Raw genomic sequence first — 19117 nt, 5'->3', positions numbered from 1 at the left:
CAGCTCCTGACTGGCGGGAGACTCTGGCAGCTCCTGACTGGCGGGAGACTCTGGCAGCTCAGGACAGACGGGAGACTCTGGCAGCTCAGGACAGACGGGAGACTCTGGCAGCTCAGGACAGACGGGAGACTCTGGCAGCTCAGGACAGACGGGAGACTCTGGCAGCGCTGGACAGGCGGGAGCACCTGTAGGGAGGAGACGAAGAGATAGCCTGGTGCGGGGGGCTGCCACCGGAGGCCTGGTGCATGGAGGAGGCACCGGATAGACCGGTCCGTGGAGGCGTACTGGAGGTCTCGAGTACCGAGCCTGCACAACCCTACCTGGCTGGATACTCCCCGTAGCCAGGCCAGTGCAGCAAGGTGGAATAGACCGCACTGGGCTGTGCTGGCGAACCGGGGTCACCATGCGTAGGGCTGGTGTCATGTACCCCGGCCCGAGGAGACGCACTGGAGACCAGATGCGCTGAGCCGGCTTCATGGCACCTGACTCGATGCCCACTCTAGCCCAGCCGATACGAGGCGCTGCTATGTAACGCACCGGGCTATGCCTGCGCACCGGGGACACCGTGCGCCTCACGGCATACCACGGTGACTGCCCAGTCCACCTCTCACCACGGTAAGCACGGGGAGTTGGCTCAGGTCTCCTACCTGACTTAGCCACACTCCCCATGCGCCCGCCCCAATACATTTTTGGGGCTGCCTCTCGTCCCAGCCGTGCTGCCGTGCTGCCTCCTCATACCACCACCGCTCAGCTTTCGCTGCCTCCAGCACTGCTTTGGGGCGCCGATATTCCCCAGTTTGTGCCCAGGGTTCCTTGCCGTCCAAAATCTCGTCCCATGTCCAGGACTCTTGAGATTTCTGCCGCTGCCCGTTACCACGCTGCTTGGTCCTTGGTTGGTGGGTGATTCTGTAATGGCCGTAGGTGGTGGAAGAAGGTGAGGACCAATGCGCAGCGTGGTAAGTGTCCATATTTTTTATAAAGAAATTGAGCACTGAACAAAAACAACAAAGTGAACAAACGAAACTGAAACAGTTCTGTCTGGTGCAGAATACAAACACAGAAAATATTCACCCACAACTCAAAGGTGAAACCAGGCTACCTAAGTATGGTTCTCAATCAGGGACAACGAATGACAGCTGCCTCTGATTGAGAACCATACCAGCCCAAACACAGAATTCCCAAATTATAGAAAAAATAACAGAGACTGCCCACCCCAACTCACGCCCTGACCATACTAAAACAAAGACAAAACAAAGGAACTAAGGTCAGAACGTGACAGAATGTACATTTAAAGGTATACCAAACAATAAAGGGATTTGCTGAACCTATATTATACTGGAACAATTCAGTTATAAATAATTTAGTCTTAGTTAAAAATAGGTTTTCTTCCAGTAAACTCTGTTTAAATTTCCAATGTCCACGTGGAAATTCTATAAGAGTTATGTGAAGGCCAATTAGATGATCCGATCGAATTCTTTCTCCTATTAAAACTTTTTTAACCTTGGTTTTTAACCTTTTATTCCAACTTACCATAACTAGATACTATTCTCAGTCTAAATTGACCACAATTAGTGCTTGTAAAGTTATTGCCATCAGAGGTATTATGACAGTCAAAAGTAGAGCTTTTAAATGTCTGATATTTAGAATTCAAGAAATAGGTTCTAGCAATGTTTGTTTTATTCTCTTGCCTGTTTTGCCTGTGAGCCAATGCCACAGATATTAGAAAATTGAGACAAGATATTATGTGTGTAGCAAATCTGAGTAGGTTGATGTGTATGATATTGGATGTGATTTAGTGAGAGTGTGTACGATGTCTGTATAAGAGTAAGACTATAATGTGTGATGTCCAAATAAATAATAACCCCGCCAATTTGCATGGTTGAGTGTCTGTGTGTAACATGTAGTGTGTAGCCTTAATATTCATGATAATTGTAATCCATATCGTATCACCATCATAGTTGCATCATAATTACCTTTAAAATCATTGAAAAACACATCCCAGAATTTCCATAGTAATTGATGTTTCACATGATCATGAAAGAGACCTTGCATTACTATAGCCTCCACTCTACACTCTACTCAACAAACTGCCTTCCTTGCCTCAGCTCACTGGTCACCATAGCAGCACCCACTCGTAGCACGCACTCCAGCAGGCATATCTCTCTGGTCACCCCCAAAGCCAATTCCTCCTTTGGTCGTCTTTCCTTCCAGTTCTCTGCAGCCAATGACTGGAATGAATTGTACAAATCTCTGAAGCTGGAGACTTATATCTCCCTCACTAGATTTAAGCACCAGCTGTCAGAGCAGCTCACAGATCACTGCACCTGTACATAGCCCATCTGTAAACAGCCCATCTATCTACCTACCTCATCCCCATACAGTATTTATATATTTATCTTGCTCCTTTGCACCCCAGTATCTCTACTTGCACATTCATCTTCTGCACCTTCATCTTCTGCACATCTGCCATTCCAGTGTTTAATTGCCATATTGTAATTACTTCGCCACCATGGCCTATTTATTGCCTTAACTCCCTTATCTTACCTCATTTGCACTCACTGTATATAGACTTTTTGTTTTCGTTTGTTCTACTGTATTATTGACTATGTTTTGTTTATTCCGTTTGTAACTCTGTGTTGTTGTATGTGTCGAATTGCTATGCTTTATCTTGGCCAGGTTGCAGTTGCAAATGAGAACTTGTTCTCAACTAGCTTACCTGGTTAAATAAAGGTGAAATAACATATATATTTTTTAAATAGAGATGGCTTCACTACAGCACAAATGTATCCCGTACAATAGGTTATTATTCCCCAATGTCCCTATTCTGATATCTTCCCCTTGCTTATTGTAAACATATATAAACATGTAGACAAAGACATAGAAAAGATAGACAAACAAGAAACATTAAATTATAGAACAGTTCTTGACTATAGAGAGAGAGGGGAGAGAGTGAGAGAAGAGAAGAGAAAAGAGAGAAAGAGAGAGTGAGAGAAGAGAGCGAGACCAACAGTGTATGTGTATGTCTAAGTCCATATGTGTTTTTTTTCTAACCTGAAGCCCCTCTAGAATTTAGTACAGCCATGGTGTTATGGAGCTGTCTCAGAATAGCTGTCCATCTATAAAGAGTTTGTCCACAATGAGAAAGACACACTTACTCCTCTCCATCTGTTGCCTCTGTACAGGATACAGCCTCTTGCAAAGTCTGTTTATCTCCCTGTGGAAATTGGTAATTGAGACCGAATATGGTCCCTTTAAGCTCCCTTCCCGTGCTATTAATCAGCTCCTTTTGTTGGTAGTGTTCAAATTTTGCAATGATTGGTCGGGGACCCTTGGTCTTGTTGCACTCGGTGGAAAGCCACCTTGTTTACAGTCTCTAGAGGAAGTTTCAAGGCGGATTGCACGAATTCTCTGATCATGCCCTCTGGATTATTGGGTTATTGTGTGCGTCCTCAGGAATCCCAGAAAATATTAGACTTTCACGCATGCTACTTTATATGTCTAGTAGCGACTCCCTCATCACCCTGTTTTCCCTGAGTAGACAATCCATGTTGGAATCATGGATTTTTACCTTGGTGTTGAGTGCCTAGTTTTCTCCTTGGAGCGTGAGAATTTCACTCTGGCTAAACTCCAAACTCCCCCTCAGCCCTGCTACCTCCTCACACAACTTGTCCAGTGATGTATGGATTCTAGCCAGAGCACTCTACTTCAACGGTAAGTAAATAGATGAATCTGTCTTTCGTTTTTTGTCTGGTTCTTTTGTGAGGTAGCCAGATCTTTCCATGATGGACTATGTTGTTCCTCCAAAGTGTAAAGCTGTTGATAGTCGTCGATTTTCCTCAGGATATCCTTAGTATCCAGGTTGGCTCTTTACTGCAGCCAGATGTTAACAAAAAGTGTTTAACAATGTGCCTTTCCCACGACGACGACCGGTGTTTTTGTACTACAGTCACTTAGTACTATTGTATGGTTAGCGGTGTTTTAGCTCTTAAAATCTAATCGCTTCGCAGAATCCACGCAAGAACAAGTTTGGTATTTGTATTTAATGAATTGCGGTTTGTTTTAATCAAACATAACCAACCGAGTGTTTTCCAGCAATACAATGTTCAGCTGTGCACTCTGATGACGCACCTTTAGTCTGATCCAACACGGATCCAACACTCCTAGCTCCTTCATCAAATGTAATGATGGTGTTGGATTCCTGCTTGGCCATGCAGTCGTGGGTGAACAGGAAGTACAGGAGGGACCTAAGCATGCACCCTGAGAGGCCCCGGGGTTGAGGATCAGCATGGCAGATGTGTTGTTGCCTACTCTTACCACCTGGGGTCGGCCCGTCATGAAGTCCAGGATCCAGTTGCAGAGGGAGGTGTTTAGTCCCAGGGTTCTTAGCTTAGTAATGAGCTTTGAGGGCACTATGGTGTTGAACGCTGAGCTGTAGTCAATGAATAGCATTCTCACATAGGGTTTCCTTTTGTCCAGGTGGGAAAGGGCAGTGGGAGTGCGATTGAGATCATGTCATCTAGGGATCTGTTGGGCGGTATGCAAATTGGAGTGGGTCTAGGGTTTCCGAGATAATGTTGTTGATGTGAGCCATGACCAGCCTTTCAAAGAACTTCATGTGCTTTGAGTTTAGGATTTTGGCAGGTTACCTTCGCTTTCTTGGGCACAGGGACTATGGTGGTCTGCTTGAAACGTAGGTATTACAGACTCAGTCAGGGAGAGGTTGAAAATGTCAGTGAAGACACTTGCCAGTTGGTCCGTGCATGCTCTGAGTACACGTCCTGGTAATCCATCTGGCCCCGCGGCCTTGTGAATGTTGACATGTTTTACGGAGAGCGTGACCACACAGTCGTCCAGAACAGCTATTGCTTTCATGCATGCTTCAGCGTTGCTTGCCTCGAAGAGAAAATAAAAGGCATTTAGCTCATCTGGTAGGCTTGCGTCACTGGTCAGCTCGCGGCTGGGTTTCCCTTTGTAGTCCGTAATAGTTTGCAAGCCCTGCCACATCCGACGAGTGTCAGAGCCGGTGTAGTAGGATTTCTTATAAATGTCTGGATTAGTGTTCCGCTCCTTGAAAGCAGCAGCTCTAGCCTTTAGCTCGGTGCGGATGTTGCCTGTGATCCATGGCTTCTGGTTGGGATATGTACAGTGGGGCAAAAAAGTATTTAGTCAGCCACCAATTGTGCAAATTCTCCAACTTAAAAATATGAGAGAGGCCTGTAATTTTCATCATAGGTACACTTCAACTATGACAGACAAAATGAGAAAAACAAATCCAGAAAATCACATTGTAGGATTTTTAATGAATTTATTTGCAAATTACGGTGGAAAATAAGTATTTGGTCAACTACAAACAAGCAAGATTTCTGGCTCTCACAGACCTGTAACTTCTTCTTTAAGAGGCTCCTCTGTCCTCCACTCGTTACCTGTATTAATGGCACCGGTTTGAACTTGTTAACAGTATAAAAGACACCTGTCCACAACCTCAAACAGTCACACTCCAAACTCCACTATGGCCAAGACCAAAGAGCTGTCAAAGGACACCAGAAACAAAATTGTAGACCTGCACCAGGCTGGGAAGACTGAATCTGCAATAGGTAAGCAGCTTGGTTTGAAGAAATCAACTGTGGGAGCAATTATTAGGAAATTGAAGACATACAAGATCACTGATAATCTCCCTCGATCTGGGTCTCCACACAAGATCTCACCCCGTGGGGTCAAAATGATCACAAGAACGGTGAGCATAAATCCCAGAACCACACGGGGGGACCTAGTGAATGACCTGCAGAGAGCTGGGACCAAAGTAACAAAGCCTACCATCAGTAACACACTACGCTGCCAGGGACTCAAATCCTGCAGTGCCAGACGTGTCCCCCTGCTTAAGCCAGTACATGTCCAGGCCCGTCTGAAGTTTGCTAGAGAGCATTTGGATGATCCAGAAGAAGATTGGGAGAATGTCATATGGTCAGATGAAACCAAAATATAACTTTTTGGTAAAAACTCAACTCGTTGTGTTTGGAGGACAAAGAATGCTGAGTTGCATCCAAAGAACACCATACCTACTGTGAAGCATGGGGGTGGAAACATCATGCTATGGGGCTGTTTTTCTGCAAAGGGACCAGGACGACTGATCCGTGTAAAGGAAATAATGAATGGGGCCATATATCGTGAGATTTTGAGTGAAAACCTCCTTCCATCAGCAAGGGCATTGAAGATGAAACGTGGCTGGGTCTTTCAGCATGACAATGATCCCAAACACACCGCCCGGGCAACGAAGGAGTGGCTTCGTAAGAAGCATTTCAAGGTCCTGGAGTGGCCTAGCCAGTCTCCAGATCTCAACCCCATAGAAAATCTTTGGAGGGAGTTGAAAGTCCGTGTTGCCCAGCAACAGCCCCAAAACATCACTGCTCTAGAGGAGATCTGCATGGAGGAATGGGTCAAAATACCAGCAACAGTGTGTGAAAACCTTGTGAAGACTTACAGAAAACATTTGACCTCTGTCATTGCCAACAAAGGGTATATAACAAAGTATTGAGATAAACTTTTGTTATTGACCAAATACTTATTTTCCACCATAATTTGCAAATAAATTCATTAAAAATCCTACAATGTGATTTTCTGGATTTTGTTTTCTAATTTTGTCTGTCATAGTTGAAGTGTACCTATGATGAAAATTACAGGCCTCTCTCATCTTTTTAAGTGGGAGAACTTGCACAATTGGTGGCTGACTAAATACTTTTTTGCCCCACTGTACATACGGTCACTGTGGAGGGGACGTCGTCGAGGCACTTATTGTCGAAGCTGGTGACTGAGGTGGTATACTCCACAATGCCATTGGATGATTCCCGGAACATATTCCAGTCTGTGCTAGCAAAACAGTCCTGTAACGTAGCATCCGCGTCATCTGACCACTTCCGTATTGAGCGAGTCACTGGTACTTCCTGCTTTAGTTTTTGCTAGTAAGCAGGAATCAGGAGGATATAATTATGGTCAGATTTGTCAAATGGAGGGTGAGGGAAAGCTTTGTATGTGTCTCTGTGTGTGGAGTAAAGGTGGGCTACAGTTTTTTTCCTTTGGTTGAAAATTGGCATGGTGGTAGAAATGAGGTAAAACGGATTTAAGTTTGCCTGCATTAAAGTCCCCAGCCACTAGGAGCGCCACGTCTGGATGAGCATTTTCTTGTTTTCTTATGACCTTATACAGCTTGTTGAGTGCGGTTTTAGTGCCAGCATCAGTTTGTGGTGGTACATAGACAGCTACGAAAAATATAGATGAAAACACTCTTGGTAGATAGTGTAGTCTACAGCTTATCATTAGGTACTCTACTTCAGGCAAGCAATACCTCGAGACTTCCTTAATATTAGACATTGCGCACCAGCTGTTATTGACAAATAGACACACACACCCACCCCTCGTCTTCCCAGATGTAACTGTTCTGTCCTGCTGATGCACAAAAACACAGCCTGCTGTATATTATCCGTGTTGTCGGTGAAACATAAGATATTAAAACATTTTATGTCCCGTTGGTAGGATAGTCTCGAACAGAGATCATCCAGTTTATTCTCCAGTGATTGCCCGTTGTCCAGTAGAACGGATGGTAGAGGCAGGTTACCCACTTGCCAACAAATTCTCACAAGGTACCCCAATCTCCACCCCCTGTACTTCCATCTGTTCTTCACGCGAATGACAGGGATTTAAGCCTAGTCTAGGTGGACAACAGTAATTTAATCCTGTCTTCTTCTTACACAAACCAGCTATAGCACTCATCCATTTCGCTACACCCGCAATAACATCTGCTAAATATGTGTATGTGGCCAGTAAAGTTTGATTTGATTTGATGTTTTACACACAAATGAACACACACATGCACACACGCACTCCAAACGCCAAACCCCTTACCTAGCCATCCAGATCTGGAGTTGGAGCCACCCAGAGCACACATGTCCGTCTCGGCGCTGGGCAGAACAAACCCCACCACGAACACCTCCACCCCATCCGACATGAGGGCCAGGCCCAGCACCAGGAACAGCTGCCACTGGAACCTGCCGTGGCCACACTCCTGGATGATCAGCTCATACTGCTGGGCCAGTTCTTCCTCGTCCGCCTGCCTCTCCTTCTCCAGCTCCTTACGTTCTCTCAGGCTGTCTGTGACGGGTTGCCCCAGAGCCACCTGCCCCTCCCTGGCCTTCCTGTCTCCAGCCGCTGGGATCCCCTGGTACTCCCCCTCGTAAATCTCATCTTCGTCATCATGGCCCTCTGTGGCATCGCTGGCATCACTGGCCTGGTCATTGTCATTGTAGCCTCCATCCTGCCTCAGGGGATTATGGTAAAAGTCGTCCCCCTCGTCTACCTCGTCCTCAAACCGGCTGTATTTGCGCTGGGAGTACTCGTCTGTGGCGCTGTCCACGACCTTGTTGACCTTTTTCACGGCGTGCCGCTTGGCCTCCTTGGCAATTTCCTTGGCCCCCTTCACTAAGGAAGTCCTGTTATCGTAGCTGTCGTCCATTTTTACTCTGATGGAGGTTCAGGGGTGGAAGTACAGAGGGGTAGGAACGGTAGGAGGGAGATGGATGTAAGCTGGTGGAGGGGTTTGGGAGCAGAGCAGAGTGGTGGATCTGGAGATGCAACAGGGGAAAACCCTGGACTCTGCAGTCACCACAGGAAGATACCCTCACTGGCTGTGGTGTTCATTGGTCCGGCTGTGGGACAAATAGACAAAGAGAAGGGGGGAAAGAAATACGGGGTGAGACAAACAGAGAGGGGGAGATGGAAAGACCAGGAGAAAGAGAGGGGGAGAGACAGAAAGAGACAGTGGATACAGAAAGACAGGGGGAGAGGCAAAAAGAGGGGGGGGCAGAAAGACAGGAGGAGGGAGAAAAAGACAGGGGGAGAGAGAGAAAGACAGGGGAGAGAGAGAAAGACAGGGGAGAGAGAGGGGAGAGAGAGAGAGACAGGGAGAGAGAAAGACAGGGGAGAGAGATAAAGACAGGGGGAGAGAGAGAAAGACAGGGGGAGAGAGAGAAAGACAGGGGGGAGAGAGAAAGACAGGGGTAGAGAAAGACAGGGGAGAGAGAGAAAGACAGGGGGAGAGAGAGAAAGACAGGGGGCGAGACAGAAAGACAGGGGGAGAGAGAGAAAGACAGGGGGAGAGACAGAAAGACATGGGGAGAGACAGAAAGACAGGAGAGAGACAGAAAGACAGGGGGAGAGACAGAAAGACAGGGGTAGAGAAAGAGACAGTGGGAGAGAAAGAGACAGGGGAAATACAGAAAGACAGGGGGAGAGAAAGAGACAGGGGAGAGACAGAAAGACAGGGGTAGAGAAAGAGACAGTGGGAGAGAAAGAGACATGGGAGAGACAGAAAGACAAGGGAGAGAGAGAAAGACAGAGGGAGAGACAGAAAGACGGGGAGAGACAGAAAGACAGAGGGAGAGACAGAAAGACAGGGGAGAGAGAGAAAGAGACAGGGGAGAGGGAAAGACAGGGGGAGAGACAGAAAGACGGGGAGAGACAGAAAGACAGAGGGAGAGACAGAAATACAGGGGAGAGAGAGAAAGAGACAGGGGAGAGACAGAAAGACAGGGGGAGAGACAGAAAGACAGGGGAGAGACAGAAAGACAGGGGGAGAGACAGAAAGACAGAGGGCGAGACAGAAAGACAGGGGAGAGAGAGAAAGAGACAGGGGAGAGACAGAAAGACAGGGGGAGAGACACAAAGACAGGGGGAGAGACACAAAGACAGGGGTAGAGAAAGAGACAGGGGGAGAGACAGAAAGACAGGGGGAGAGACAGAAAGACAGAGGGAGAGACAGAAAGACAGGGGAGAGAGAGAAAGAGACAGGGGAGAGACAGAAAGACAGGGGGAGAGACAGAAAGACAGGGGAGAGACAGAAAGACAGAGGGAGAGACAGAAAGACAGGGGAGAGAGAGAAAGAGACAGGGGAGAGACAGAAAGACAGGGGGAGAGACAGAAAGACGGGGAGAGACAGAAATACAGAGGGAGAGACAGAAAGACAGGGGAGAAAGAGACAGGGGAGAGACAGAAAGACAGAGGGAGAGACAGAAAGAGACAGGGGAGAGACAGAAAGACAGAGGGAGAGACAGAAAGACAGGGGAGAGAGAGAAAGAGACAGGGGAGAGACAGAAAGACAGAGGGAGAGACAGAAAGACAGGGGAGAGACAGAAAGACAGGGGAGAGACAGAAAGACAGGGGAGAGACAGAAAGAGACAGGGGAGAGACAGAAAGACAGGGGGAGAGACAGAAAGGTTCCAGTCAGATAAGGTGAATTCCACAGCTACATTCATAACCAGACAATGATGTAGAAACAGCAGACACCAAACTATCTTAAACATTCACTCACCGTCCTGCCTGCCTGCTCCCTTTCCTTTTGATCATTTCTTTGAGTGATGTGAAGAAAATGGCTTTGGCATATTACTCTCAGTTTATATTCACAAAGTACATTCAATTCCCGGGAGAGCTCTCCTGTTCTATATTTCATGAGTCGACATCAGTCTCAGGCCTTAAACAGAGATAGGAAATGTGCCGAATCATATTAATTTGTGTTGGAGAAGGAACTAATAAACAAGGTTCTGGCCCAAATAAATGTGTCTTTGATAAAGCGCTGGTATATTACAGTGGATGTGGCGACCCAAGCAGAACCTTAGTGTCATCCTTTAATCCATGCAAGGGGAGGATTCACAGGAAAACTGAAGGCAAATGACCAGTGTCACCAACACACACACACACAAACAGTGGGTGTTGGAATTAAATTGATTTGGCATGGTCACTGATTTCATACACATAGTGGGCAGGGGAAACCCTCCCAGTCGTCAGAGGCCTGGGTTGGCTGGTGGAGACCCCAACATAACCCTGCAATGTGACATGATTTATTGTGAGTGATCAAAGTGTAAACTAAGACCTACAGTATATCACAGATTTACTTCATCTCCCTGGCTGCACTCTCATATTATAGCTTGCATAAAATATACATTACGGATTGGTGGGAAGAGGAGGTATATTGGAAACTGTCAACCAAGGATTTACTAAATCCTCCAATGGAAGAAGGCTGATTCTGTTGGAGACAGGTGTGTGTCCTTATTTTGTAAAATATAAATGATGAAATTATATAATTTGTATTATTTTTGATTAACAGAACCCACGGACTCTGATGATTATGTGTGTGAGTGAGATTGTGTGTCTGTGTGTGTGCGTGTGCGTGTGCGTGTGTGTGTGTGTGTGTGTGTGTGTGTGTGTGTGTGTGTGTGTGTGTGTGAGAGAGAGAGAATGAGGGTGTGTGAGAGACTAAGGGTGTCTTTGAGGTCGTCCGTCCAGTGTGTCTCTGAGCTGCTCTCTATAGGGCCTAATGAACAATGAAGCCCTGTCAGGAGGCCACAAATCACCGCCCAGGCTCCAACTCCCATAATGCAATTTTACTGGGCAAAATGACACCGCTGATTCAAGGTGACTCTGCTCATCCTGTTTGGCTCATTGGCTGGCTTCCGACCAATGATCCTTTTATATGTATTGTTAATTTTTCAGTACCCCTATTGCCTGTGTTATTTATCATTGTCTCTAGTAGCAGGGTCCTGTGTTATTTATCATTGTCTCTAGTAGCAGGGTCCTGTGTTATTTATCATTGTCTCTAGTAGCAGGGTCCTGTGTTATTTATCATTGTCTCTAGTAGCAGGGTCCTGTGTTATTTATCATTGTCTCTAGTAGCAGGGTCCTGTGTTATTTATCATTGTCTCTAGTAGCAGGGTCCTGTGTTATTTATCATTGTCTCTAGTAGCAGGGTCCTGTGTTATTTATCATTGTCTCTAGTAGCAGGGTCCTGTGTTATTTATCATTGTCTCTAGTAGCAGAGTCCTGTGTTATTTATCATTGTCTTTAGTAGCAGAGTCCTGTGTTATTTATCATTGTTTCTAGTAGCAGGGTCCTGTGTTACTGTTGTCTTGGACTGTTCTTTTTTTACAGAGAACCTTATTTGGATGAACTTCTCTGAGCTGTATTACAGAGGACACTCGGGTTAGGTGTTGTTAAATAACCATCTTCTGGGATTTAATATGAAAACCTGTCTGTCTCAACCCGTCTGTTATACTGTACTACTCTCCTATTGGATCCCATTCTGCAGTTTATATTTTAGAACTCTGCTGTTATGTGAACTCAGAGTCAGGCCCTGCCAGTGGCTTGTCAAGACTCCTGACAGACTCTCAAGACATTGATGCTTCCTTGTATTTTATGCAGGTCATGAGTTGGGTGATGACACACCTCTAAATACAAAGTACGCACGCACGCACGCACACACACACACACACACACACACACACACACACACACACACACACACATGCTCTCTCACTCATGCTCTCTCTCTCTCTCACACACACACACACACAGTGGGTTGTGGGTGTGTGTGTGTCCAGTGTCTGTCTGTCAGAGAGTCTGTAGAGCATAGTCTAAGCCGCCGTGTCAGTGGTGATGAGGATCAGTGAAGACCTGTGTGCATACCAAGGCCCTCACACTCCACCTCACCTCTCCACCACTGACGAGACTGAGAAAGCACAGGCCGCCAGATCAACAGGGGCAGTCACACTGCTATTTACCATACCACTCCCAGAGATTGGCCCAGTGGGGTTCCTCTGTCACGGGAAAGATGTATATATTTAGATATTTCTTAATTTGATTATTTTACTTTTAGATTTGTGTCTATTGTTGTGAATTGTTAGATACCACTGTACTGTTGGAGCTAGAAACACAAGCATGTCGCTGCTCCCGCAATAACATCTGATAAATATGTGTATGGACCAATAACATCTGATAAATATGTGTATGGACCAATAACATCTGATAAATATGTGTATGGACCAATAACATCTGATAAATATGTGTATGTAACCAATAACATCTGATAAATATGTGTATGGACCAATAACATCTGTTAAATATGTGTATGTGACCAATAACATCTGATAAACATGTGTATGGACCAATAACATCTGATAAATATGTGTATGGACCAATAACATCTGATAAATATGTGTATGGACCAATAACATCTGTTAAATATGTGTATGTAACCAATAACATCTGATAAATATGTGTATGTGACCAATAACATCTGTTAAATATGTGTATGTAACCAATAACATCTGTTAAATATGTGTATGTAACCAATAACATCTGTTAAATATGTGTATGTGACCAATAACATCTGTTAAATATGTGTATGTAACCAATAACATCTGATAAATATGTGTATGGACCAATAACATCTGATAAATATGTGTATGGACCAATAACATCTGATAAATATGTGTATGTAACCAATAACATCTGATAAATATGTGTATGTAACCAATAACATCTGATAAATATGTGTATGTAACCAATAACATCTGATAAATATGTGTATGTAACCAATAACATCTGATAAATATGTGTATGGACCAATAACATCTGTTAAATATGGACCAATAACATCTGATAAATATGTGTATGGACCAATAACATCTGTTAAATATGGACCAATAACATCTGATAAATATGGACCAATAACATCTGATAAATATGGACCAATAACATCTGATAAATATGGACCAATAACATCTGATAAATATGGACCAATAACATCTGATAAATATGTGTATGGACCAATAACATCTGTTAAATATGGACCAATAACATCTGATAAATATGTGTATGGACCAATAACATCTGTTAAATATGGACCAATAACATCTGATAAATATGTGTATGGACCAATAACATCTGATAAATATGTGTATGGACCAATAACATCTGTTAAATATGTGTATGTAACCAATAACATCTGTTAAATATGTGTATGTAACCAATAACATCTGTTAAATATGGACCAAAAACATCTGATAAATATGTGTATGGACCAATAACATCTGTTAAATATGGACCAAAAACATCTGATAAATATGTGTATGTAACCAATAACATCTGTTAAATATGTGTATGGACCAATAACATCTGTTAAATATGGACCAATAACATCTGTTAAATATGTGTATGTGACCAATAACATCTGTTAAATATGTGTATGGACCAATAACATCTGATAAATATGTGTATGTAACCAATAACATATGTTAAATATGGACCAATAACATCTGATAAATATGTGTATGGACCAATAACATCTGATAAATATGTGTATGGACCAATAACATCTGATAAATATGTGTATGTAACCAATAACATCTGTTAAATATGGACCAATAACATCTGATAAATATGTGTATGTGACCAATAACATCTGATAAATATGTGTATGTAACCAATAACATCTGATAAATATGTGTATGTAACCAATAACATCTGATAAATATGTGTATGTAACCAATAACATCTGATAAATATGGACCAATAACATCTGTTAAATATGGACCAATAACATCTGATAAATATGTGTATGTAACCAATAACATCTGATAAATATGTGTATGGACCAATAACATCTGTTAAATATGTGTATGTAACCAATAACATCTGTTAAATATGTGTATGGACCAATAACATCTGTTAAATATGGACCAATAACATCTGTTAAATATGTGTATGTGACCAATAACATCTGTTAAATATGTGTATGGACCAATAACATCTGATAAATATGTGTATGTAACCAATAACATATGTTAAATATGGACCAATAACATCTGATAAATATGTGTATGGACCAATAACATCTGATAAATATGTGTATGGACCAATAACATCTGATAAATATGTGTATGTAACCAATAACATCTGTTAAATATGGACCAATAACATCTGATAAATATGTGTATGTGACCAATAACATCTGATAAATATGTGTATGTAACCAATAACATCTGATAAATATGTGTATGTAACCAATAACATCTGATAAATATGTGTATGTAACCAATAACATCTGATAAATATGGACCAATAACATCTGTTAAATATGGACCAATAACATCTGATAAATATGTGTATGTAACCAATAACATCTGATAAATATGTGTATGGACCAATAACATCTGTTAAATATGTGTATGTGACCAATAACATCTGATAAATATGTGTATGGACCAATAACATCTGATAAATATGTGTATGGACCAATAACATCTGTTAAATATGTGTATGTAACCAATAACATCTGTTAAATATGTGTATGGACCAATAACATCTGTTAAATATGTGTATGTAACCAATAACATCTGTTAAATATGGACCAAAAACATCTGATAAATATGTGTATGGACCAATAACATCTGTTAAATATGTGTATGGACCAATAACATCTGCTAAATATGGACCAATAACATCTGTTAAATATGTGTATGGACCAATAACATCTGATAAATATGTGTATGGACCAATAACATCTGTTAAATATGGACCAATAACATCTGTTAAATATGTGTATGGACCAATAACATCTGATAAATATGGACCAATAACATCTGATAAATATGGACCAATAACATCTGATAAATATGTGTATGTGACCAATAACATCTGTTAAATATGTGTATGTGACCAATAACATCTGATAAATATGTGTATGTAACCAATAACATCTGATAAATATGTGTATGTAACCAATAACATCTGTTAAATATGTGTATGTAACCAATAACATCTGATAAATATGTGTATGTAACCAATAACATCTGTTAAATATGTGTATGTGACCAATAACATCTGTTAAATATGTGTATGTGACCAATAACATCTGATAAATATGTGTATGGACCAATAACATCTGTTAAATATGTGTATGGACCAATAACATCTGATAAATATGTGTATGTGACCAATAACATCTGATAAATATGTGTATGTAACCAATAACATCTGATAAATATGTGTATGTAACCAATAACATCTGTTAAATATGTGTATGTGACCAATAACATCTGTTAAATATGTGTATGTGACCAATAACATCTGTTAAATATGTGTATGGACCAATAACATCTGATAAATATGTGTATGTAACCAATAACATCTGTTAAATATGGACCAATAACATCTGTTAAATATGGACCAATAACATCTGTTAAATATGGACCAATAACATCTGTTAAATATGGACCAATAACATCTGTTAAATATGTGTATGGACCAATAACATCTGATAAATATGGACCAATAACATCTGCTAAATATGGACCAATAACATCTGTTAAATATGTGGATGGACCAATAACATCTGATAAATATGTGTATGGACCAATAACATCTGTTAAATATGGACCAATAACATCTGTTAAATATGTGTATGGACCAATAACATCTGATAAATATGGACCAATAACATCTGATAAATATGGACCAATAACATCTGATAAATATGTGTATGTGACCAATAACATCTGTTAAATATGTGTATGTGACCAATAACATCTGATAAATATGTGTATGTAACCAATAACATCTGATAAATATGTGTATGTAACCAATAACATCTGTTAAATATGTGTATGTAACCAATAACATCTGATAAATATGTGTATGTAACCAATAACATCTGTTAAATATGTGTATGTGACCAATAACATCTGTTAAATATGTGTATGTGACCAATAACATCTGATAAATATGTGTATGGACCAATAACATCTGTTAAATATGTGTATGGACCAATAACATCTGATAAATATGTGTATGTGACCAATAACATCTGATAAATATGTGTATGTAACCAATAACATCTGATAAATATGTGTATGTAACCAATAACATCTGTTAAATATGTGTATGTGACCAATAACATCTGTTAAATATGTGTATGTGACCAATAACATCTGTTAAATATGTGTATGGACCAATAACATCTGATAAATATGTGTATGTAACCAATAACATCTGTTAAATATGGACCAATAACATCTGTTAAATATGGACCAATAACATCTGTTAAATATGGACCAATAACATCTGTTAAATATGGACCAATAACATCTGTTAAATATGTGTATGTAACCAATAACATCTGTTAAATATGGACCAATGCCATCTGATAAATATGTGTATGGACCAATAACATCTGTTAAATATGTGTATGTGACCAATATCATCTGCTAAATATGTGTATGGACCAATAACATCTGTTAAATATGTGTATGCAACCAATAACATCTGTTAAATATGTGTATGTGACCAATAACATCTGTTAAATATGTGTATGTGACCAATAACATCTGTTAAATATGTGTATGTAACCAATAACATCTGTTAAATATGGACCAATAACATCTGTTAAATATGGACCAATAACATCTGTTAAATATGTGTATGTGACCAATAACATCTGTTAAATATGGACCAATAACATCTGTTAAATATGGACCAATAACATCTGTTAAATATGTGTATGTGACCAATAACATCTGTTAAATATGGACCAATAACATCTGTTAAATATGTGTATGTAACCAATAACATCTGTTAAATATGTGTATGTGGCCAATAACATCTGATAAATATGTGTATGGACCAATAACATCTGTTAAATATGTGTATGTGACCAATAACATCTGCTAAATATGTGTATGTGACCAATAACATCTGTTAAATATGTGTATGTAACCAATAACATCTGTTAAATATGTGTATGTGACCAATAACATCTGATAAATATGTGTATGTAACCAATAACATTTGTTAAATATGTGTATGTGACCAATAACATCTGATAAATATGTGTATGTGACCAATAACATCTGATAAATATGTGTATGTAACCAATAACATCTGATAAATATGTGTATGTAACCAATAACATCTGATAAATATGTGTATGTGACCAATAACATCTGATAAATATGTGTATGTAACCAATAACATCTGATAAATATGTGTATGTAACCAATAACATATGTTAAATATGGACCAATAACATATGTTAAATATGTGTATGTGACCAATAACATCTGATAAATATGTGTATGGACCAATAACATCTGTTAAATATGTGTATGTAACCAATAACATCTGTTAAATATGTGTATGTAACCAATAACATCTGTTAAATATGTGTATGTGACCAATAACATCTGATAAATATGTGTATGTAACCAATAACATCTGATAAATATGTGTATGGACCAATAACATCTGTTAAATATGGACCAATAACATCTGTTAAATATGTGTATGTAACCAATAACATCTGTTAAATATGTGTATGTAACCAATAACATCTGATAAATATGTGTATGTGACCAATAACATCTGATAAATATGTGTATGGACCAATAACATCTGTTAAATATGTGTATGGACCAATAACATCTGATAAATATGTGTATGTGACCAATAACATCTGATAAATATGTGTATGTGACCAATAACATCTGATAAATATGTGTATGTGACCAATAACATCTGATAAATATGTGTATGTGACCAATAACATCTGATAAATATGTGTATGGACCAATAACATCTGTTAAATATGTGTATGGACCAATAACATCTGATAAATATGTGTATGTGACCAATAACATCTGATAAATATGGACCAATAACATCTGATAAATATGGACCAATAACATCTGATAAATATGGACCAATAACATCTGATAAATATGGACCAATAACATCTGTTAAATATGGACCAATAACATCTGTTAAATATGGACCAATAACATCTGATAAATATGTGTATGGACCAATAACATCTGTTAAATATGTGTATGGACCAATAACATCTGTTAAATATGGACCAATAACATCTGTTAAATATGTGTATGTGACCAATAACATCTGTTAAATATGTGTATGTAACCAATAACATCTGTTAAATATGTGTATGTAACCAATAACATATGTTAAATATGGACCAATAACATATGTTAAATATGTGTATGTGACCAATAACATCTGATAAATATGTGTATGTAACCAATAACATCTGTTAAATATGTGTATGTAACCAATAACATCTGATAAATATGTGTATGTAACCAATAACATCTGTTAAATATGTGTATGTGACCAATAACATCTGTTAAATATGTGTATGTAACCAATAACATCTGTTAAATATGTGTATGTAACCAATAACATATGTTAAATATGGACCAATAACATCTGTTAAATATGTGTATGT

The 19117-nt window shown here is 40.3% G+C and overlaps 1 protein-coding gene across 1 annotated transcript in view; it reads right to left on the bottom strand.

Moving 5' to 3' along the window:
* The window catches only part of LOC110536172 (synaptic vesicle glycoprotein 2C), a 74421-nt gene that overhangs the window by 44584 nt on the left and 10720 nt on the right, over positions 1 to 19117 (bottom strand). The window contains exon 2 of the mRNA XM_036936049.2: positions 7897 to 8696. Coding sequence (XP_036791944.2) covers positions 7897 to 8503 — 607 coding nt within the window. The 5' untranslated portion in view covers positions 8504 to 8696. The remainder of the gene's footprint in view (positions 1 to 7896; positions 8697 to 19117) is intronic.

Source organism: Oncorhynchus mykiss, chromosome 11 (assembly GCF_057628025.1).
Source record: "Oncorhynchus mykiss isolate SJ-2025 chromosome 11, ASM5762802v1, whole genome shotgun sequence".
NCBI classification, from domain to species: domain Eukaryota; kingdom Metazoa; phylum Chordata; class Actinopteri; order Salmoniformes; family Salmonidae; genus Oncorhynchus; species Oncorhynchus mykiss.
Note: the sequence above shows the minus strand (reverse complement) of the source record. Positions and strands in the feature narration are given on the sequence as shown.